This window comes from Squalius cephalus (genome assembly GCF_949319135.1).
Source record: "Squalius cephalus genome assembly, chromosome: 16".
NCBI classification, from domain to species: Eukaryota; Metazoa; Chordata; class Actinopteri; order Cypriniformes; family Leuciscidae; genus Squalius; species Squalius cephalus.
In genome coordinates, this window is record NC_137137.1 from 11,695,055 (window position 1) to 11,718,720 (window position 23,666).

Consider the following 23,666-nt stretch of genomic DNA (forward strand, 5'->3'; position numbering starts at 1 on the left):
AAGCCCTCCACTTGCCAGGAAAGAGCAACGAGGGGAGGGGGTGGATGGGTTTGGATGGAATTGTTCTTGAGACAGAGGAGTGGCGGAGTTTTTTTCCTCTTCTTTCTCAATGGGGTGGGCTGGGGGGCTGATATGGCTCGAATTTCAGCGCTCATGGGGGTCGGGGTTGGACTCACGTTTTGGGATAAACTAAGATTCATAAATGCGCCAGTGAACATAAAACCGCGGAGCTCTGACAGACGCGGTGGGTTCTGTCTGTGTGTGCCTGGCGTCGGATCCTCCCAAACACATCCACATCCACTTACACACTCGTCGCGAGCACAGAGTTGCCGCTCCGCCGGATCTTCGGCGACTTTCACCCCTGAGGACCTGCATGTCTAATCTTTAGACATGTTCAGATTAGTGGATTCACGGACTCTCCTGCTACTTGTAGCAACGCAATGCGTTTTGCTATCCCTTGTAAGATGTCAACAAGAAGATGACCGTAAGTTGGAGTTTTTCACATTGAAATTCAAAGTATTCTGCTAAAAAAATTGTACAGTGTTGCCATGGTGACTTGAGAGGAAAGTTTGGAATTTATCAGTTTGGTTTGCGCGTTTCACCTCTGGACTGTGGGATGCCTTTGCTCTTTGTAAAATATAAGACCTGAAGTACATGCAGGATGCTTGTATTTTAAGTCTTAAGTCTGCATATATTTAAAGTTTGAACGCAGTCTACACTGCAAACAAGCGATGAGACGCACCAGAGCCTTCTGGTTTTCGGTGGAGACTGAATGAAAGATGCTGAAGTTGCGCGACAGGTTAACGCACTGAAACGCATGTTTTTATTAGTTTTCTACGTTTAAAGTTAAAGAACAAAACAGTTAAACTATTTATGCATGTATTAATTTTTGGTATTACGTATGTATGCGTTTTACAAACGTTTGCAAGAGGTTACTAGCAACAATACGCTGCTCGAGCACTTTCTGCTGGATAGGATCAGTGTCATGGTACAGCGAATAAACATTTCCTTCTCTCATCACTTATCACTTTAATATAGATTTCCACATATATGACAGAAAAAGTGTCAAATATAAAACGTTTTAAAATAGTTAAGTGACATCGATTGCGTCCACAAAATTAGGTTACTGACAGAAAAAGGCAAATTCCCTAAAAGTTGCTGAACAATTATGATTTCTTAGTTGTAATGCTAGAAAAAGTTCTAAGATGAAAAAGCAAACTTGCTTTCAGTACTAGCCAATCTTCAATATGTGTTTAAAGTGCGGAAGAAATATTGACAATCTTTGTTCTCAGCGGAAATTCTGCCAGTGTCTCGATCTGATGAACCCTATATGATGCCTAAAGTGTATATAGTAATATATATATATATATTACAGTGTAGAGAAGAGGGTTATGTGTAACCATTTCAGCATTATTAGGACTGATCTATATCTATATAATATATATATGAAGAGTTCAGATGCAAAAGCCTCTAAGTGCCATCTGAAATTTTCTTCTAGAATGATCATTTTTATCAAGCTCGTATATTTAAGTTCAGTAATTTCACTTAAATGACAATTAATAGATAATTTGCATTGCCATTTAAGTGAATTTACTGAACTTAAATATACGAGCTTGATAAAAATGATCATTCTAGAAGAAAATTTCAGATGGCACTTAGAGGCTTTTGCATCTGAACTCTCTCTCTCTATATATATATATAGGCCATTAATACCCACTAGTGACAGAGCTGTTTCACTCAAGATTAGGAGCAAAGGTTCCTACACGGGTTCAAACGGTGCACCATTAGCACATGTGCAAAGTGTTTAGAAAGCAAAAAATATTTCAGGTTTAGTTCAGGGGATTTGGCGTTGATTAAAGGAGATTTGGGGAACTAGGTTTGGTGGGTGGAAGGGGAGGGGGTTTCTGGAATGTTGTTGGAATGACCAAAACATCATACTGACAACCTCAAAGGGACACAAGCATCTTGGAATGAGAAAGATTATGATCTATAAGATTTGATCAACTTTGAAGTGATAGAAGAAAAATCACCCAGATGATGATATCCTTATGCTCTTACTGTGAACAAGGAAATGTTAATTACACTGAACACTTGTTTAGGCTGGCCTATATTTGCACCCAAGAAAAGTGGATTTTCCATATTTACAGAATTAAACAGCTATAATTGCCTCATTCATGTACATTATGGCTGCTGGGAGTTAAAGTCAAATACACTTTCATATGAAAGTCGAAACACATCAAGGCGTTCTGTGTGTGTGAGGGCTGTCCTTCCCTACCCACGAGGGTGTGTGTTTGCCCTGGTGGTAAGTGAGACCATTAGATCCAGATGGAGCTTTCGAGATGGGTGTGTTTGCATAAGGCACCAGGCTGTCAATGCAGCCCTGTCTGTGTTTGAGAAAGCCCCATTCATGGCTAGTTTAGTAGATTTGGGGTTCAGTTACAAATCCACCGTCTACAGGAGCCCACATTTTACACCAGGGTGTCAGATATGTACCCTGCAAATATTGCTAGCTAGTGTTGCAGTGAATGCATAATGTAACCAGATGTCAGCCACAAGTGGGACACAAATTTGAATATATATAATAGAACATATTTTATATGTATATATAAAAGAAAATATATTTATATATATATATATATATATATATATATATTTTTTTATATATATATATATATATATATATATATATATATAAAATATTTCAAAATTATAATTATAATATAATAATTATAATAGGAAGGCCTTAGAACTTTTTTCAGGAAGTTTTTTTTTTATTTTAGTATGCTTGAAGATGTGTCGCTCACCTGTCTCTCACCCCTATGCACTCCATTCTGTCGCCCCCTTCTGGTGGCTGCAGAGGAAGAGTTCGGCAGCTGCATCCAAGATGGCCAACAGTATGCAGACCATACTGTATGGAAGCCAGAACCATGCCGTGTCTGCGTGTGCGACTCTGGGGCAGTGCTGTGTGACGAGGTCATCTGTGAGGACCTGAGAGACTGTGCCAATCCCATCATTCCACCCGGAGAGTGCTGTCCCATCTGCCCTGCTGAAACCGACGAGCCTATCGGTCCGCTCTCTGCTTATCTTTTTGCTCATCATACCTGTCCCGCTAGCTGTCTGCTCTGAGTTCTGTAACTATGGCAACAGTCTCACATACCAGACTACAGCCTATTCAAGTTGGTCATGTGATTTGGTTCAGAACTCAAAGCAACATTCAAAGGGGAAGAAAGCAACACTTTTAAGTTTTACGTTTGCTGTCTATGGCTAAAATGGTCCCACTTTACATTTGACTTTGATAGTAGGTTGATGTTTTTTTACAGAAAAGAACGCAATCTTTCCACCAGTTTGCTGTGGAATCTATGGTTTTTAGATAAGATATTTGGTCGACACTACAAAAAAGGAAATTTACAATTAATTACAATTAATTATACTGCTCACAAATAAGCTTTGAGCTAACTTATTTATACTTTAGTCTCATGATACTTCATTCAGAGGATGATTTGTCTTCTATAATATAATAGCATTATATTATATTTATTGTATACATAAGTAGTTCAAATAGATTGATATGAAATTGAATAAAAAAAAAAAAAGTGGACTCACCTTGGCCATAGACTGTTTTATTTCAGAAAAGCTGAAAAATAAGATTCTTTGAATGAGAAGTCATAAAACTACATCTTTCAAAACAACCTACGAAAAATTTAGAAGTGTTCTTTCAACTTTTTAATGCACTTTCTGTTCATTTTCACAAAATGTGTTTTTTTGCTGCTCTACAGATATACACAATAACAAGATGAACATAGTTGTCAAAAACCAAAAAAGTTTTACCTAAACATTTTTAATATACTCTGTCTCACTGTAATCAGATCATGGCACTGATACAGAATGAGTTTTCTCTAAATATTTATTAAAATGTTTTTAATTGAATTTACTTAGCAGCATATAGCTTAATAATGCTTCTAATATTCAACTATAATGCACATCATGTTTTAAACTGATCCTCAGCTTGCACCTTAATATTCTGCTTTTAACAATTTAACCGATGCAGATTGGGAAGAGAATGATGTTGTTTTGGTACACGGCCTAGTGGGGTGCCGCTGAGTTGGAATTTTTTAGCTATGTAGTTTCAGCGGGGAATAGCTGTTCATTAGTGATTACAGTAACACTGACTGTCTGACTGGTTTACCGTCCTCATTAGGAGTCAGAATCAGCTGAATACTTCATTCACGGTTGTTTTTTTCCTGACCCTTTTGTGACCCCAAATTTTTTGATAATGAGCTTGCAGTGTTGTTCTAAATGTATTAGACAGATGTTATGACTCCAGACAGACAGTTATTCTGCAACATTGGTTCTTATATTCTTTGAATACTTGCTAATTGATAGAATGTATACATAGAATTCCTTCTGTGTCTAACGGTCAATCTTTATTATTTTCCCCTCATCCTGTGACCTGATTCAACAGAGTCAATTGGTGCAAAGGTGAGGTCTTGACATGACTTATTCACTTATCAAGGTCGTTATTTAAGAAATATCTAATATTCTTAAGGTTTAGGTCTTAAATAAGTTCTTTCTTACTCTCCACAGGGACAGAAAGGAGAACCAGGCGATATTGCAGATGTAAGTCATTTCACTAGTAAACAACTTTGTGTTTTAGAATGATTTCACCAAATTGTAAAAACTGGAGTTGCTAAATAATATTTATTTATTTGTTTCTGTAGGTAGTTGGACCAAGAGGACCTGCTGGCCCAATGGTGAGATTATAAACACTTTGCTAGTAGATTTCTGAATAATTTGTAATGCTGCGTTGCGTTTCTCCACTAGATGGCTCTACTGAACGTTTATTTGCCTATTGTTGCAACTTTTTCGAGTTCTTGAGTTCACTTCAGAGATTGTAGATAAATTGTTTATTGTAGATAAATTATCTACAACTTTTCTTTTTGACATTTTTTCTTTCTTTCTGTGATTTTAGGGACCCCCAGGAGAGCAAGGAACACGTGGTGAGAAAGGACCTAAGGGTGAGAAGGTAAGACATTTTTCCTTTTCAAACTTTTTTTTTTTTCTCAGACTTGTTAGGTAAAGTGATGTCAAACCTTATTAGCAGTTATCCGGGTACATTTAGGGGGCAGTGGACACACTCTGCAGGAAGCTGTCATGTGAAAAGGCTTTAGTTAATCTGTTCACTCTCTTTTCTTTTCCACTCATATGCCCTGTTTCCCCCCCTCCTCTTAGGGAAATCTCGGGCCAAGAGGGAGAGATGGCGAGCCTGGTACACCTGGAAACCCAGGACCCCCTGGACCCCCTGGGCCACCAGGACCTAATGGACTTGGAGGAGTACGTCTCTCCTCCTTCTTCTGCTTGCTAAATTTGTGTCTGCCTCTTTTTTGGGTTACTGTAAGTGTGTTTTTCTGTGTGTGTGCAGAACTTTGCTGCTCAGATGGCTGGTGGTTTTGATGAGAAGGCAGGAGGTGCTCAGATGGGTGTGATGCAGGGACCAATGGTGAGAAAAAACAGTGTTCCCACGCTGAAAACATATATATGTATGAAATAACTATTAAATGACTTGGCACATCACATCAGTTTTAAACTCATTTGAAATTAATCTCACATCAAGTCAAATTTTAAAGTACTCAATTTGGCTAATATGGAACTTTAACAATATGTCAGAACAAGATAAATATTCATAGTTATTATAGTATACAGGTTTTTAATTCACAAACTGCCCCCTTGTGGAATGGTCTGGATAGACATAAGCTGAATTTTTAACACACAAATAAAGAAAATAAAAGAAAATAATGCAAAAATATGCACAAATGAATAAAACACCTGAAATTTCAATATTTAGTATTGAGATGAGCATAGGCCTCTATTTAAGGTGCTGCTTTGTTATTGTACTTCTTTCTGTGATTTCAAATGAATCCATTGCCAAACATTTTTATTGAAATAAATGATCAACCCTGAAACATTCTGAACAATGTAAGAAGAGTCTAATCTGTTCCATGTTTTCTGATCATTAGTGTGTCCTGCTGACAAAAGCCTTTTCAAATGGAGGCTTAATTTCTATAGTGATTCACGGATTCAAAGCTTGTAACATATGAACATATACCCACAATAAATGTGGTTACTAAAAATAAAATTACACACAGTGAAACAAATAATTAAATTTATTAGACAGCTTTGAAACATAATCTATAAATAAATGGAAAATACAACACTCTCATGCTGTTTTTGTTTATCTGGGTCAAAGTGGCCAATCTGCATTTAACTTTATCTTTTTCTACAGGGTCCAATGGGTCCCCGTGGTCCTCCCGGTCCCTCTGGAGCACCTGTAAGTAAACGCATCATTCATGCTCATATAATAATTTCATATTACCAATTTATTGAAAAATAACAGAAGCTACCATTGATGAGACAGATATAAGTAAATGTTAGCACCCACCAATGCCAACTCCTAACCCCACACTGTCATTTATTCCTATTCCAGGGCCCACAAGGTTTCCAAGGCAACCCTGGAGAGACTGGTGAACCCGGCCCTGCTGTGAGTGTCCCAAATCTTGCTGGTTTAGAGCACAAGCCTACTCATATGACACATTTATATAAACATTTATATACCCACATACATATTACATGGCTCAAACAGATGACACATTCATATGCACATTGGCAATGACATGGCTTTATAGACAGCAATGGTAAAGTCTATTTACTAGGACACAATGCAAGTTTAACTAACCTTTGGTTTATTTTAGGGTGCCCTTGGACCCCGTGGCCCAGCGGGTCCCCCTGGAAAACCCGGAAGTGATGTGAGTAATTTTTGCCACTGGCTTGATATTCAACCTATTCTAAATAGTGAAACTTGACAGATATTAACTAATATGTCTATGCCCGTTCTCTTTCCAGGGTGAGGCTGGCAAACATGGTAAGCCTGGTGAGCGTGGACCCCCAGGGCCTCAGGTAAGCAGCCAGCATGCAACAGTTTTGGTCACTTGTTAGTATTCTGATGATGGTCATACAATCTTATATAATACAATTTTTACAAAGATGCAACATAATCATTGAATTTTTTTTTTTTTTTTTTCATTTGATAGGGAGCCCGTGGATTCCCCGGAACTCCTGGCCTTCCTGGAATCAAGGGACACAGAGTGAGTTTCAGTAGAAACTGGAGTCATTTGTTTCTCTGTTTGTTTATTTCTGAATGCATCTAACATCTTTGAATGTGTTTGTAGGGACACCCAGGTATTGATGGAGCTAAAGGAGAGTCCGGTGCCGCAGGTGCTAAGGTACAGCAACATAAAAAACAATCTGTTTTTAGCCAAAACACCCAACTCTTACAGATAAAATCTGTATAAGTCACATACACCGTCTATAGTTACAGACTGCAAAGTGATGGACACTGCATTTAAAAGTTTGTGGTCAGTACAGTCTACAATCATATCTGACAAACAGCCTGTAAGAATATACTGCACATGGGTTTCATAGGGCATCAGAATTGTAACTGACATTTAATAAATTGATTTAGTTGTAAGGCAATATTGTTTGCAAATATGCTTTGGAGCAATATATATTATTTAATGTAATATTTAATTTAATTTCTAAAGATATTTTATATGATAAATATATTTTAAACTATAAAGACCACTATGAAGACACCGGACCTTAAGAGAAACTGAGATAATAACATATTTCCCCTAATAAAATATTACCTGCTCATTTATACCCAACTCTTAGATAAAAGATAAATGATGTAAAAGTCACATAACACACTGTCTATAATCATTTCTGACAAACAGCATGCAAGAATAAACTGCACACAGGTTCCATAGGGCATCAGAATTATAATAGATTTATGTAGTTGTAAGGAACATATATATTGAATAATGTCACACTTAATATTAGGTGTATTTAATTATTATGTACTTACATCAAATATAAATACAATGTACTTACACTGTACACCTGCTATTGAGGTGGGGTATATGGGTTAGTTTAGGGAAAGGTTTGGTGGTACGTGTAGGTTTAAGGCTGGGTTAAAATGGAAGGGAAGGGTCAACAGTGTAATTATAGCTGTAATTACAGAAAAGAATTACAGATGTAATTACATGCAGGTAATTATAATAATAGAAGTACAATGTAAAAACATAAGTGCATTGTATCAAATGATTGATTTAAATGTTTGTACATAGTAAAGACAACTAATATAATTGAATTGATTTCAATTTATTTTATATATAAAGATATTTTAAACTATGAAGACTCCTAGATACTCCTAAAGACACCAGACCTTTAAGAATCATTGAGGAACATGTGTTACCTGCACAGATGTTAATTAATTAATTTTTACTAATTTCTGAGCAAATTATGCAACAGAAAGGTCTAATCAATCTCTTCTCTTTTCCTCCAGGGTGAGGCAGGTTCTAACGGTGAGAGTGGTGCTCCTGGACCAATGGTGAGTACCTAAAGTCAGAAATGGCCTGATGATTCAATAGATGTAGTTTTCGGACACTGAAATAGTGCATCTCACTTTCTCCATCCTATTTTCTTTTTTTATCTGTCAGGGTCCACGTGGTCTGCCCGGTGAGAGAGGTCGTCCTGGTGCAACTGGTGCTGCTGTAAGTGAACACTCAGATAACTGGCCTAATTAAGAATACTATATATGATCAAAATTTGTGTAGCTGATGGTGGCTTCAAACTATAATGATTCTACTTATGTCTGTCCATAGGGTGCCCGTGGTAATGATGGTCTGCCTGGTCCCGCTGGTCCTCCTGTAAGTGCTTTTTCTTACTTTCTCAAGTGCAAGTTCTCAGATCATTTGGTTTTACTTCATTAATGCTATGGCTATTGTTAACTAATAGTAAACCCATATGGGTTACATAGAGACATCAACATGGACAATTATCGATATATATAAATATATTGATAAAACTTGATAGCAAATGATTTCACACAATATTTAGTCAAATTATTTTACAATTTTACTTGAAAAAATCTGAAAGTGTGCATCATCCACTTACAAATCAAAGAATAACATTAAAAGGATGTGTAGGGTGCAGAAGAAATAAGCATGCCTCTTTGATCATTTGTTGATGTTTCTGTCCTCAGGGTCCTGTTGGCCCTGCTGGTGCTCCAGGTTTCCCTGGATCCCCTGGTTCTAAGGTAAAATATCCATCATCTACAGCACTTCTGTGAATTCCTTACCATTCTCAAATTTAAACATTTGAAGTATAAGAAATACAATTAGCCTTGACAATGAGATGTGATCTTTACTCCTGCAGGGTGAAGCTGGTCCCACTGGAGCTCGTGGACCTGAGGGTGCACAAGGACCCCGTGGAGAAGCCGGAACACCTGGATCACCTGGACCTGCTGGTGCATCTGTGAGTAAACTTACAGATAATATTACAAGCAAAATATTTGATTTTCTTTGTCATTGTATACAATATATACAATATTTTGGATTTCAATGGTTAAAATTAGTTTTTAAATATTAAATGTTTACATTCTGCAGGGTAACCCTGGTACTGATGGTATTCCTGGAGCCAAAGGATCTGCTGTGAGTATATCCACATAATAAACAAATGTCTTTCTCTAATTTATCTGTAATAAAATAAAATACATTTTTTAGCATACAATTTTTCATGCCAACTTTAACACTCTGGTCACACTGTTGGAGTGAATCTATTGTAAACAACAATTGATTCATTTTCCCTTTGCAGGGTGCTTCTGGCATTGCTGGTGCCCCTGGATTTCCAGGACCCCGTGGCCCGCCCGGACCTCAGGGAGCTACTGGACCTCTTGGGCCTAAGGGACAATCTGTACGTAATCATATTCTGAACCAATTTAAAAATAGCTCTCAGTGTTTCCCAGACATCTTTTAATTATTTCATATAGAGGATCCGGATAGCACAGGTTACTGATTATTCTACCAGTTGAGGTTTGCCATTGTACTTATTGAAAACACTATTGTATTTATACAGGGAGACCCTGGTATCCCAGGATTTAAAGGCGAGGCTGGACCCAAGGGAGAGCGTGTAAGTAACCAACGTCATACTTATCATCAGCTGTCCTTTCTATTGTATCCACTTTAAAGGCTTTGAATTGTATCCACTTTAAAGGCCACTTTAAAGTACCATAACAATCAAATGAACAATCAAACTAATCAGGCATATTTTTCTCCTAATTACACAGGGTGTTGTAGGACCTCAGGGTTCCCCTGGGCCATCTGGAGAGGAAGGAAAGAGAGGACCAAGAGGAGAGCCTGGTTCTGCCGGACCTCTCGGACCCCCTGGAGAGAGAGTATGTATCATATCCAAATTAGTTTTACTGATTCACAGAATGATAAAGAACCACACTAATAAGTCCATATGTGTTCTTCCTTATTAGGGAGCTCCAGGTAACCGCGGATTCCCTGGTCAGGATGGTCTAGCTGGAGCAAAGGTTGTTGATTTAGACTAGTTGGTTACTCAACTACTCAACACATGTATTTCCTCCTGATTTCTGTACTCAAATGTTCTGTCCTATGATAGGGTGCACCTGGTGATCGTGGTGTTCCAGGTTTGACCGGACCAAAAGGAGGGACTGGAGATCCTGGCCGCACAGGCGAGCCTGGTCTTCCTGGAGCCAGAGTGAGTCATTGTGGTATTTCTTTGATTTATCTGAAAACATAATATTCAGATCAATTTAGATAATCATGACTTTAATCTAACAGATTATTACAATCTAAAATCTAAGCTTTTATGCTTGTTGCTTTAAAGGCTCAGTGCATTTTTCACAGTTCATCTGTTCCTTCCTCTAACAGGGTCTCACTGGACGCCCTGGTGATGCTGGACCTCAAGGAAAAGTTGGAGCACCTGTGAGTATCTATAAAATTTAAAGCACTTTTATTGTCACTTTAAAAGTAAAGAGTTATAGACTGCAAAGTGATGTACACTACCATTCAAAAGTTTGTGGTCAGTACGATTTTTTTTTTTCTTTCATAGAAAGAAATTAATATTTTTATCCTAGAGGGACACAGTTCATTTGTAGTCTCTTTAATTCACACAGCTTCAGAGTTAACCATTTTTAAAACATCAGAATCCTGAAAAACATATCACAGCTTCCTCAAAAATATTAAGCAGCACAGCTGTTTTCAACATTGATAATAATAAGAAATGTTACTTGAGCACTAAATAAGCATATACAAATTATTTCTGATGGAAAATCAGATTTTCCATCACAGGAATAGATTGAATTTTAAAACGTATTAAAATAGAAAACAGTTCACAATATTACTGTTTTAATCAAATATATGGAGCCCTGTTGAGCATTAGAGACTTCTTTCAAAAACAGAAAAAAATCGTACAGACCCCAAACATTTGAACGCTAGTGTACATTTTACCTTAAAAGTGACAAAATATCTTTTGGGTACAAATGATATTCAGATGCTAATCGGTGCATATCAACATAGTTGAGAGGCAATCTTCAGTGCTGAAGATGTTTTATTCATTGTAGGGTTCCGCTGGTGAAGATGGACGCCCTGGTCCTCCTGGGCCTCTGGGAGCTCGTGGTCAGCCTGGAGTGATGGGATTCCCTGGACCTAAGGGAGCCAATGTAAGACCATTAAAGTATTTCTGCAAATTATCTACAAGGGTTCATATTCATGTCCATAAAAGTGGCTGGGAAGTGTATGTATTATACTGAAGGGACTGTATCTCTCCCACACAGGGTGAACCTGGAAAAACTGGAGAGAAAGGACTTATTGGACGGCCTGGTCTTAGAGTAAGTCATGTTACAACAGATTTTTTTCATGCATATTATTTTTTTTCAGATATTCTCAGATTTGTCTCTCTTTGTTTTTTCTTCTATTAGGGTTTGCCTGGTAAAGATGGAGAGACTGGAGTTGCTGGTCCACCTGGCCCTGCTGTTAGTATTTTGTCACATCACGCACAATGCCTCAATTTTTTAAATGAATCAATAATATTAAAATCCCATTTGTAATAATTCCTTGGATTTTTAAATAAATTGTGATTTCATTGTGCTTTAAGGGTGCTGTTGGTGAGAGAGGAGAGCAAGGTCAGCCTGGTCCATCTGGCTTCCAGGTACAATTACACAACACAACTAACTGTGAAAGAGGGTTTCACTCTCTTTCAAAAGTTTTCACTTTTTGATAAGTGTAATTATCAGGGTTTTGTAATATTTACTCTATTTTTTGCACAGGGTCTGCCAGGACCTACTGGAGCCCCCGGAGAGCCCGGTAAACCTGGTGACCAGGTAAGGATCACTTAAGGTATATGTTATTATTCTCCATTTGTGCTGTTGTGATGTTAATAGTGATTTTAACTATCCTGATTTTCTTCCTCTCTATAGGGTGTTCCTGGAGAGGGTGGTGCTGCCGGTTCCACTGGACCAAGAGTGAGTTCCTATCCTGAACTAACAAGATTCCCAATTTGCACTCTATGCAAATCAGTACTAATGACTAATTATTCATTACTTTGCACAAAAATAACTCTTGCCTGTGCTTCTCTCAGGGTGAACGTGGTTTCCCTGGTGAGAGAGGAGGTGCTGGCTCTCAGGGTCTCCAGGGACCAAGGGGACTTCCAGGAACTCCCGGAACTGATGGACCTAAGGTCAGACCCAAATCACATCTGACTGAGATTGTGCTCTACTATTCAAAATTTAAATCCTTAAACAGTCAAATGAATACATAAACTACCATTTATGGTCTATTATGCTTACCATGGCTGCATTTATTAAATCACAAATAGTAATACAATAAACAGTAATATTTTGAAATTCAACTACAATTTAAAAGATCTATTTTCTACTTTAATTCCTCCAGTTGTATTTATACAAACTATATACTGCCTGGAGTTACAGTAACTATGAAATAAATTTACATTTGTTTAGCAATCTCTTTAATATTTTGTATTAATTTTACAGCATACACTTTTTTAGTTTAAATTTTTTTAAAAGCTCAATTTTTGTAACTTATAGTTTTATAAATAACTTATATTTAACTCAATAACTTATTTTTTTAAATAATAATTCTTTATAAATATTTGTTTACTTCCAAGTTAAAATAAAACAACAACAGATTTTCAATGTGGTCTCAAACTTTTGGACCCCACCCCAACACCCTCAACACAGCCAATCTCTCAAACTCCTACTCATGTCTCTGCTTGATTTCCAACAGGGTGCAATTGGACCAGCTGGTGCTGCTGGAGTTCAGGGCCCTCCCGGTCTGCAGGGCATGCCTGGTGAGAGAGGAGCTGTTGGAATCTCTGGAGCTAAAGGTGACAGAGTAAGTGTCTTTAGAAATGGTACAACCCCTCCTCTCAGTGATTACATCAACCTAATGTCATATTACTTATGAACAGCCTACTGAATGATTGAATGACTTATTGAATGTCTCATTTACTAGGGTGACAGCGGAGAGAAAGGACCCGAAGGTGCTCCTGGCAAAGATGGTTCAAGAGTAAGTGCTATATATACAGCAAATGTAAGGAAATTGCTTGCATTTTTCTTACTCATTATAAGTAATGATGTTTCTGTCATTTTATTTTCAGGGTTTGACTGGTCCAATTGGTCCACCTGGTCCTTCTGGTCCCAATGGCGCAAAGGTGAATGTCTCATCCCTGCTGTGGTCTTCCACCATTGATTGTATGCTAAATTTATTTGAGGGTATTGTTTAATTCACTATTCTTTTTCTTCTCTCACAGGGTGAAACTGGTGCCATTGGCCCAAATGGTGCTCCTGGTTCTCGTGGTGCCCCTGTAAGCAAAACATTTGTTACATTTTTATTCAATGTGATTTGTGTGATTTGGTTTTGGCAAGTGTGTAGTCTAAAGGTTATCTTCAGTTTTCTTCTTGTTTATTATTCTTTTGTCATCATGTTAGGGTGATCGTGGTGAGATTGGTGCACCAGGACCTGCTGGCTTTGCTGGACCCCCTGTAAGTAGAAACACTGTTACAAAATGTGCAAAATTGTGATGGAATATTATAGACTGTCATTTATCATAAAATATAATTTCCATTATAAATTCATTAAAATAAAAATAAAAAAAACAACAACAACCGATTAATAACATTGTGAATATAAAGGGATATTCTGTGAGACACGAATACTAATAAAATACAAATATACCCACTAGCACCATTATACATTTATGCATTCCTTTCAAAATTAAATATTTTCTGACATGAAAAGGTGGACAGATCTTGGCATTTTAAAGAGCATCATAAAACGCAAATAAAATGATGAGAAAAACAATGTGCCAATTAATGTCATCATTTTCACATCTATTGAACATTCCACAGATTTGCTACAAAACTTAATACTCTTTAGGTACAATGTACAAAATGTACAATTCTCTGTTGCTACAATTTGACTTTCTCAAATAGCCCAGTGGAATGTGAAATAATCAATTATGGAATGTCAATTTAGTATTTAAACTGAAATTTAGAGCATTCAGTTATGAGAAATCCAAAACTGGTTACAACCTTTCATCTCTCTCTCTCCTCAGGGTGCTGATGGCCAGCCTGGAATTAAGGGAGAGCAGGGTGAGTCAGGACAGAAAGGTGATGGTGGAGCCCCTGGACCCCAAGGACCATCCGGAGCACCCGGCCCAGTGGTAAGGGTCTTCGCCTCAGCATCTAATGCTACTTTAAGGCACTGTCACTTTGTAAATCAGTTTTACACTGATACTCAATTGAAAGAGGCTGTTTTTAGAAAGCAGTTTGGTTTGTCATTGTCTGCATAAATAAATTGAGAGTTTAGCATAGTGCATCAACTTTGTGCTGTTTTTACCTGGATGAAATGATAATATTTGATCATCAATGTTCACTGCTTAATTTCAGGGCCCAACTGGTGTTACAGGACCCAAGGGAGCACGTGGAGCCCAAGGAGCCCCTGTGAGTTACTAAATAAGTAAATTAGTCATGAGCAATAACTTTTTATTTGCTTTTTAATATTTACTAGTTCCTTTGAAAGTAAAGATATTAGACTGCATTGATTTTTCTAAACAAAAATGTGTTCCTCCATTGTAGGGTGTCACTGGCTTCCCAGGTGCTGCAGGAAGAGTTGGACCACCTGGCCCCAATGTAAGCCCCTCAAAATCACAGACATTTCTCTGTGGTTCCTCCATAATTAGTTTAAATTGATGGACTAGACTGTATTATCCAAATCTAAAATCTAAATATTTTTTCACTTATTTTTCCCTCTCCTCTCAGGGTAACCCTGGTCCTGTTGGCCCTGCAGGTTCTGCTGGTAAGGATGGTCCTAAGGGAGTTCGTGGTGATGCTGGTCCCCCAGGCAGAGCAGGAGATTCTGGACTGCGTGGACTTCCTGGTTCACCTGGAGAGAAGGGAGAGCCTGGAGTGGATGGTCCTCCTGTAAGGCTCAGATTCATACATGCCCATTTTAGCACCCAAGGCAAATTTGTCTGGTGTATTCAGCACAGCTCCATTTTTTCCTTACTGTATTCCTAATTTTTCTTCTCTCGCTATTTACTGTGTAGGGTGTTGATGGTCCTTCTGGCCCTGCTGGTCTTGCTGGTCAGCGTGGTATTGTTGGTTTGCCTGGTCAGCGTGGTGAAAGGGGATTCCCAGGACTCCCAGGACCCTCTGTAAGTAGATAAACCCACAAGAAACATATTTTCCACTTGAAAATCTCTCATTCTTTTACATTTTAGCATAGACTTTAGTGTTTATCTATCGGTTTCACAGACAAGGCTTAAGCTAGTCCCAGACTAAAATGCATGTTTGAGCTGCTTTAACTGAAAGCAACTTACACTGACATATCTTAAAATATGTCAGTGCCATTATTTTGTCTCAAGATGCACACCAGTAATGTTTTTTTCTAAGGCACGTTTATAAAAGCTACTTAAATATCTTAATTGAACTAAGGACTAATCCTGGCTAAATCTAAGCCACAACCAGGCCATTAAGTATTAATATTAAAAATGCCTCTTTTAATGGGCCACTTACATATCTTTAGCTTACATCATATCTAAAAAAATTGTTTTTCTCAAAATCATTATTAAGTACTGATGGTGATATAATTAAATACTGATGGAATGTCCCTAATCTGACACTAATGATTTGTACCTCAGGGTGAGCCTGGCAAACAGGGAGCATCTGGTTCTTCTGGTGACCGTGGACCTCCTGGCCCTGTTGGACCTCCTGGATTGAGTGGACCTGCTGGCGAGACTGGACGTGAGGTAAAAAACACATACATGAAGAAAACAAGGCAAAACTAGACTGGATTCATCTGACTCAAAAGTAGATCTGAAGTGAAGTTCAGATTCCTCCAATATATATAATACAACCATATCAAGACCAGATCTCACTCATCTGTTCTGTTTGTCTTCAGGGTAATCCTGGATCTGATGGTCCACCTGGTAGAGATGGTGCTACTGGTGTGAAGGTGAGGAAACAAACAAACACATATAATCAATTTTTATTGCCCTCTGATCTTTGTAAATCAAAGAAGTCTAAAAAATTCCATACAAGTAAACAATATATTACTATTTACCACATACACTGAGGTCCAAAGGTCAAGTTAACTTTTTTGTATTTTCTTTTTCATTTCTAAATTACTGGGAAAACTATGAAAAATGAATTTTAAAATGACTTATTTAATATATAGTAAATGTGGTTATTTGGCAAAATGTTAAATATTTCTTTTTCATTTTAAATCATTTATCTGTCTAAAATTTTGGACAAAAATGGTGGCTAGTCCATACACCGATGGATTTCCAGCCAGCTGAAACACATAATGTATTTTGTTTGTTCTTCTCTAGGGTGAGCGTGGTAACACTGGCCCGATTGGCGCTCCCGGAGCTCCTGGTGCCCCTGGTGCTCCTGGCTCCGTTGGTCCAGTTGGCAAACAGGGAGACAGAGGAGAGAATGTGAGTACATAAACTTAAGAAATCTAATTTTCAATAATACAAACAATGTATCTTCTGGATACAAGAATGCATGACATTTGCATCTAGGGGACAGAAACACAAATCAGTAATATATTTACTGCTTGCATGACAATTATTGCCACCATTGGTGATTTGAATAATGATGACCATTCTGATTACCTCAATTCTGACACTCTTTGTTAAAATATCACAATTATATCTTTGGATAAATGTATGGTCTCATATTTCAATAAACAAATTACATCATATTACATAATTTCCCCCCCAAAAAATCACCTGTAGGATGATGTGCAAGAGACCATCCTTATGAAGATTAAAGGCCCAGAGCTAAAAAGCTTTAGAAATGTTTACCACTTATATTACATGAAGTAATTTTATTTATTATGTATTTACCATCTTGTTTACTTTCTTAAGGGCCCACAAGGACCTGCTGGCCCCCCTGGATCGGCTGGAGCTAGAGGCATGGTTGTAAGTACCTTTTATTAAGCTTGTATACCAAAACATAAAGCTAAAAATACTCAGCTTGAGCTTTTAAATCCTCAAAATAGCCATTTTCAAAATATATTATGCTTGCAATGTATAGCTAAGAAGAAAATACAGTAAATTGACCAGAAGAGTTCATTTTCTTACTCCTAAACTCCATTTAGTTAAAATACAAAAATTGTCCTTCATGTGGTAACATCTAAATGAACTGGTTTAATTCAAGTTAAACATGTTATTAATTTAAAGTCACATTTAAAGTCATTTTTGTGGCTTTACTGTATATCACGTTGTAGTTGCTCACATGTTGCTGGACCTTTTCCATTTCTCTGCATCAGGGACCCCAAGGACCTCGTGGTGATAAGGGTGAGGCAGGAGAAGCTGGAGAAAGAGGTCAGAAGGGACACAGAGGATTCACCGGTCTGCAGGGTCTGCCAGGACCTCCAGTGAGTCTCATTTACAAGTCTTAGTTTTTACAAACAGGCTATAATGGTAAAGCAGTGATATGAGATATGTTAACAACTCTGTTGTGTCTGCTCAAAAAAGGGTTCTCCTGGAGACCAGGGTGCTGCCGGACCTTCTGGACCAACTGGCGCTAAGGTGAGTGTCAGTTCTGTTGTCTTAAACTTGCTGAGAACCACAAATTAGAAACTTCAATGCTCAGATGGATCACTAATGGTGTCTTTAACTCATCTTATTTGCAATAGGGACCTTCCGGACCTGTTGGACCAGCTGGTAAGGACGGTTCTAACGGTCAGCCTGGACCCATTGGACCACCTGGACCTCGTGGACGCTCTGGAGAGTCTGGCCCAAGTGTGAGTGCAGCTGAAATATTCACAGACATTCATATCGAATGGAATATGTCTGATTCATTTTTCTTCCTTTCTGCTCTCTTTAGGGTCCACCTGGTAACGCTGGACCTCCTGGTCCTCCTGGTCCCCCTGGCCCTGGCATTGACATGTCTGCCTTCGCTGGGTTGGCTCAGACTGAGAAAGGACCCGATCCTCTGCGTTACATGCGTGCCGACGAGGCCTCCAGCTCTCTTAGACAACATGATGTGGAGGTGGATGCCACATTGAAGTCAATCAACAGCCAGATCGAGGACATCCGCAGCCCAGATGGCTCCCGCAAGAAACCTGCACGCTCCTGCCGAGACCTGAAACTCTGCCACCCTGAATGGAAGAGCGGTAAGAAATGAAGAAGAAACGATTCAGAGAAAATTTTACATTAGGAGAATGTTCATATGCATCACGACAGAGCTTCCAAATGCTCAAAACCAGGGGTGTTCAATCCAGTAGTGATGGGTCAATCATGAACCATCCGTTCATTGCGTCTGTCACATGACAAATGAACGAAAGACTCGGAAGGTAAAGTAAATATTTATGTTCCCAGTAAATTTTCTTTGGCTGTATTACAATGATTTCTGAATTCAGAATATGATCAAGATTGCGTAGATGTGTTCAGGGAATTTGGCTGTTAAAAGAATAACATATAAAGCCACTCAAATGAAAGAAATGACTCTCTCGTTTGATCTCGCTCATCAAAATGAACGAATATTTATTAGAGTCAGTAAAATGATCCGAACTTCCCATCACTACAATCCTGCTCCTGGAGGGCCACTTTCCTCCTGAGTTTAGCTCCAACCCCAATTAAACACACCTGTGCCAGCTAATCAAGGTCTTACAAGGCATACTAGAAACTTCCAAGCAGATGTGTTGAGGCAAGTTGGAGCTAAACTCTGCAGGACAGTGGCCCTCCAGGACCTAGTTTGGACACCCTGATTCAAACAGTCAAACACACTTGCTTGATTGATACTCACTATTACTGACATTTGTTCATTTGAGCAGAGGAGAATTGGCCCTGTGACTGATCCTGGTTTCCCAAATGTTCATTTCTGTCACCTGATGGAGTTCATGTTCCTTGGCACTGTCACTTTTGGTTGGGGTTTAAAAGACACTTAATATTCTGTAATATTATCGATTTGACTACATTGACATTATCAGATGAGAACAAAACCTGAACCGAAATGAGCTTAATAACGGCACAATTGTCTTCTGTACAACTGAATTGAACTTGTTTCATAAATAATTGATGAACTTTACACAGTTAATGAACTGAACTCAACCAACACTGAACTGACATGAACTGAATAATGACTCTATTGTCTTTTTAGCTGTCTTATTTTAGTTTGTCTCATATTTGATGACGTTTGCATCAATGATTCTGTTTATTACTATGAAGCTGTTTTGAAACTATTTATATTGTATAAAGCACTATATAAAAACAGGTGACTTGACTTGAATGTTTGGTCCCAATCCACAGGTGACTACTGGGTTGATCCTAACCTTGGTAGCAGTGCTGATGCCATCAAAGTCTTCTGTGATATGGAGACCGGAGAGACCTGTGTGAAGCCCAGCACTCCCAAAATCCCACGCAAGAACTGGTGGAGCAGTAAGGGCAAGGGGCTGAAACACGTGTGGTTTGGAGAGAGCATGAATGGTGGATTCCACGTGAGTATAATCCTTTCATTTTGGAGATGTTCACTTTAAATTTGAGTTATGTGACCACAAACAAAACTAAACATAAAAAGAAATCATAAAAAGTCTGTTTAAAGGTTTACAGTACCACAAAAAGGCACATTTGTATTTGATTATGAACAGTTGTTCCAAAGCCAGCCTGAGTCCTTGCAAATTCCAATCATGTGGTTGAGATCACAGCTGGTTTGGGGAGCTGTTCACAGTTCTGAATTTCTGTTGGTCCATGGTACTGAAAATCAGCAAATCATAAATCAGCAGGGACAAGGAACTATGCTGAAATACTCCCTCCTTTCCAGTTTGCCATCTATTTTTCTAGTGTTACATTTAACCTTTCAGTGATATTAATGACCATTTTCAAGTAAAACTATTTTTTTTCCCTTTTCTAACAGTTCAGCTATGCTGATAGCAGCCAGACTCCTAGTACTACCACCATCCAGTTGAACTTCCTGAGACTGCTGTCTACTGAGGCCACTCAGACCATCACCTACCACTGCAAGAACAGTGTGGCTTACATGGACCAAGCCACAGGAAACCTGAAGAAGGCCGTTCTGCTGCAGGGCTCCAATGATGTGGAGATCAGAGCAGAGGGCAACAGCCGCTTTACATATGGCGTGCTTGAGGATGGCTGCAAGGTGAATCACACCATATAATATACTTTTAATTACATTTTAATGAAATAAATGAAATTATACACACTACTGTTCAAAGGTTTAGGGTCAGTAATCTTTTTTCTAAAGAAAATAATACTTTTATTCATCAAGGAAGCACCAAATTGATTAGAAATTACGGTAAAGATATTTATAATGTTAGAAAACATTATTTCAAATAAATGCTATCAAAGAATCCTAAAAAAACGTATCATGGATTCCACAAATATATTAAGCCGCACAACTGCTTTCAAAATTGATTATAATAATAATAATAAATGTTACTTGAGCACAAAATCAGCATATCAGAGTGATTTCTGAAGGATTATGTGACACTGAAGACTGGAGTAATGATGCTGAAAATTCAGCTTTGCCATCACAGGAATAAATTACATTTGAAAATACTTATTTTAAATTGTAATAATATTTCACAATATCACTTTTTTTTTTTTACAAACAAATGCAGGCTTGGTGTGCAGGCTTCTTACAAAATTTGTGTTGACCCCAAATAAAATAGTAAAATATTTACACTACTTACATGGCTTTTCTGCTGTCTTACAGAAGCACACTGGTCAGTGGGCCAAGACTGTGATTGAGTACAAAACTCAGAAGACATCCAGGCTGCCCATCGTGGACATTGCTCCAATGGACATCGGAGGAGCAGATCAGGAGTTTGGAGTGGACATTGGTGCAGTCTGCTTCTTGTAAAAAAAACAAAACAAAAACATATGTGGATTGAGATAAGACATGGAAAAATACCAATGACGAGCAATAACTGTGAGGATGCAATACACTCTCCAAATAACGAAATATGGAAGAAAAGAAAAGAAATCTGAAAATTGACGAAAGTTTTTTTTCTCTAAAACACAAAAAGTCGTGCTGTCCATGTTTAGTGTGCAGGAAAACCATCGCTAAATGGGATTGCCCCAAATAGTCTCTCCCTCTGAAATCCAGCCATGTTTCCCACAAGTCCTCAGTGCAGCGCCTCCTCCTGACGGGAGCCAAGAGGGGGACAGAACAAGTGAGCGCAACAAGAAGAATAAGAGATTCAATGAAAGACAGAAACATGGCTTGATGTCATCACATCCTGCAGAGGGTGGGTGGGTGGGTGGGTGATGCTGTACAGCGTCATGGCTGGATACCACAGTAGTCCCTCCCACTAAAGAAAACGGCCATACCCAGTCCCACTTCACCCCTCCTTCTGCCTCTTGACTGTGACTCAGAAGAAAACATCACATTATGCAAGATTTTGTGAAATGTTAAACCTGAGGAGGGAATAAGTTTATATTTACTGTGTATAATAACAAAAAAAAAATCTTGATTCAGTCTTTACTGAAGCAGCCAGATCTATATATTTTCACAATTATGTGTTTGTGTGTGTGAGCATGTGCCTATACACACCTACAATTTTTGGGGGAAAGTGCAGTTCCATTTCTTTCTTTCTTTTTTTTTTTTTTTTTTTTTGTAAATCAATATTTTTTTCTCATGATCGCCCAAACAAGGAAGTTTTGGTCCCTTAACATAATAGCAAATAAGGAAAAAAAAATCTAATAAAATTTGGAAAACATTTCTATTTTTTGTTTATTTGCATGATCTTCATTTTTCAAGAAAAGCTACCTCACACAGAAAAAAACAAAGTTAAAATCTGGATGTGAACGAAAGCAGCATGGGGTTCGAGAAACGTCAGGAAGACACCCCGGCACGGCTCAGTCCATCTTCAGAAGGTGCTATTAGTATTGATCTATCAGTCAGTATTTCCCAGAATTCCCAGACCATCCCACTCCCTAACTGGCCTCATTCAACACACACAGCCTGCTCAGAGGATGCGGAACTACACGGGATGATCAAAAGAAAGAGGGACTCTTTTGGCAATGCCGGAATTTTGCTCCCAAAGGATCGCCGTAGCACTGAGCAGGATGTGTGTGTGTATGAGGGTGTGTATATTTTTGTTATAATTAATATTATTATGATCTTGGTCTTTTTTTGTTTGTTTGTTCTCTCTGTTTGGTTCTGGTTTTGTTACGATTTTAATTAATGTAAATTGAAAATAAAGGAAAAAACAAGGAATTATGAAGTCAGATTTTAATTGTGTTTTTAATCATCATGAGCACAACATTTTAAATGTATGGATTTGGAGTACAAAACTATAGTTGCATTGCTTGTTTGTATTAGTTTGCGTGCGTGCGTGTGTACTGTATATTTGGGAATCTTCTGGAATAGAAGCACACAGGGTATCAGACACAAAGGCTTGTACAAGTACTCAGCATAAATGAGTACACCCTGTCCGAAAGTCCACAAATTCAGCAAATACTATACCTTTACGTAGAAGACATATTAGCGTTCCATGAAGATATAATGTTCCAGCAAGTCTGGTTGATCAAATACCAGAAAAGCATGTCAATATTAATCAGGAAGATTTTTTTATCAAATTAATAAAATGTTGTGTTGCATAAATGAGTACACCCTCCTGAAAATAAAACTTTTCTGCTGCAAGTCAGGCAATTTTTGATCAACAGATGAGAATGTTGAACCAAACATTTAAATACGAGTAATTTCTCGACAATTAAAAGCCCACTGAATCATTCACAGACTTGCTGACAACAAGGCAACCACATAGGAGAGAAATGTCAGAAGGCTTATTTCTTTGTACAAAAGAGCACAAAGGTAAAAGAGGATTACCAAAGCAAAATTTTAAGTGTGAAAATATGGCAAAAGTTACACAGAAACTCTGCTTCCCGTCGGGGTCCTGATCACCCTGTCTGTGTTTATTCTGAGATAACAACTGGCTGGATTTACATTATCCCTTACATGTTTTGTGTGACATTCCAATTTTGCCCATAAGTTCAATTAGCAACTTTTCAAACCGAGGGGACACGTGCCCCCTCAGGTTTTTGAGCCAGGATTGATTAACTTCCAAAAGACAATTTTTTTTTAATGTTTTTGCATTTGATAATTCAGTTCCACGATTATTTTTAGGTACAAAATTAATAGTGCCCCAAGGCCGTCACCTTTTGATGAATTTTGCCATTATGAAGCAAAATTATGTTGTTTAGCCTATATAATTTGTGCAGAATTAAGGAGTTTTTTTGTGCGGGTGGTTGGG

The 23,666-nt window shown here is 38.1% G+C and overlaps 1 protein-coding gene across 1 annotated transcript; it reads left to right on the top strand.

Moving 5' to 3' along the window:
* The first annotated feature begins 212 nt into the window (after nucleotides 1–212).
* col2a1a (collagen, type II, alpha 1a) lies at nucleotides 213–22,607 on the top strand. The gene is made up of 54 exons (XM_079897019.1): nucleotides 213–484; nucleotides 2,858–3,067; nucleotides 4,463–4,479; nucleotides 4,585–4,617; nucleotides 4,719–4,751; nucleotides 4,970–5,023; nucleotides 5,230–5,331; nucleotides 5,420–5,497; nucleotides 6,281–6,325; nucleotides 6,482–6,535; nucleotides 6,747–6,800; nucleotides 6,898–6,951; nucleotides 7,086–7,139; nucleotides 7,224–7,277; nucleotides 8,399–8,443; nucleotides 8,553–8,606; nucleotides 8,718–8,762; nucleotides 9,098–9,151; nucleotides 9,271–9,369; nucleotides 9,501–9,545; nucleotides 9,709–9,807; nucleotides 9,970–10,023; nucleotides 10,181–10,288; nucleotides 10,376–10,429; nucleotides 10,519–10,617; nucleotides 10,791–10,844; nucleotides 11,483–11,581; nucleotides 11,696–11,749; nucleotides 11,840–11,893; nucleotides 12,016–12,069; nucleotides 12,188–12,241; nucleotides 12,338–12,382; nucleotides 12,499–12,597; nucleotides 13,164–13,271; nucleotides 13,392–13,445; nucleotides 13,537–13,590; nucleotides 13,690–13,743; nucleotides 13,868–13,921; nucleotides 14,494–14,601; nucleotides 14,828–14,881; nucleotides 15,017–15,070; nucleotides 15,200–15,361; nucleotides 15,487–15,594; nucleotides 16,081–16,188; nucleotides 16,341–16,394; nucleotides 16,771–16,878; nucleotides 17,314–17,367; nucleotides 17,718–17,825; nucleotides 17,926–17,979; nucleotides 18,087–18,194; nucleotides 18,278–18,566; nucleotides 19,702–19,889; nucleotides 20,306–20,548; nucleotides 21,125–22,607. Exons 1-54 carry the CDS (start codon nucleotides 391–393, stop codon nucleotides 21,269–21,271), a joined length of 4,476 nt encoding a protein of 1,491 aa, XP_079753145.1. The 5' UTR covers nucleotides 213–390; the 3' UTR covers nucleotides 21,272–22,607.
* The last annotated feature ends 1,059 nt before the right edge of the window (nucleotides 22,608–23,666 follow it).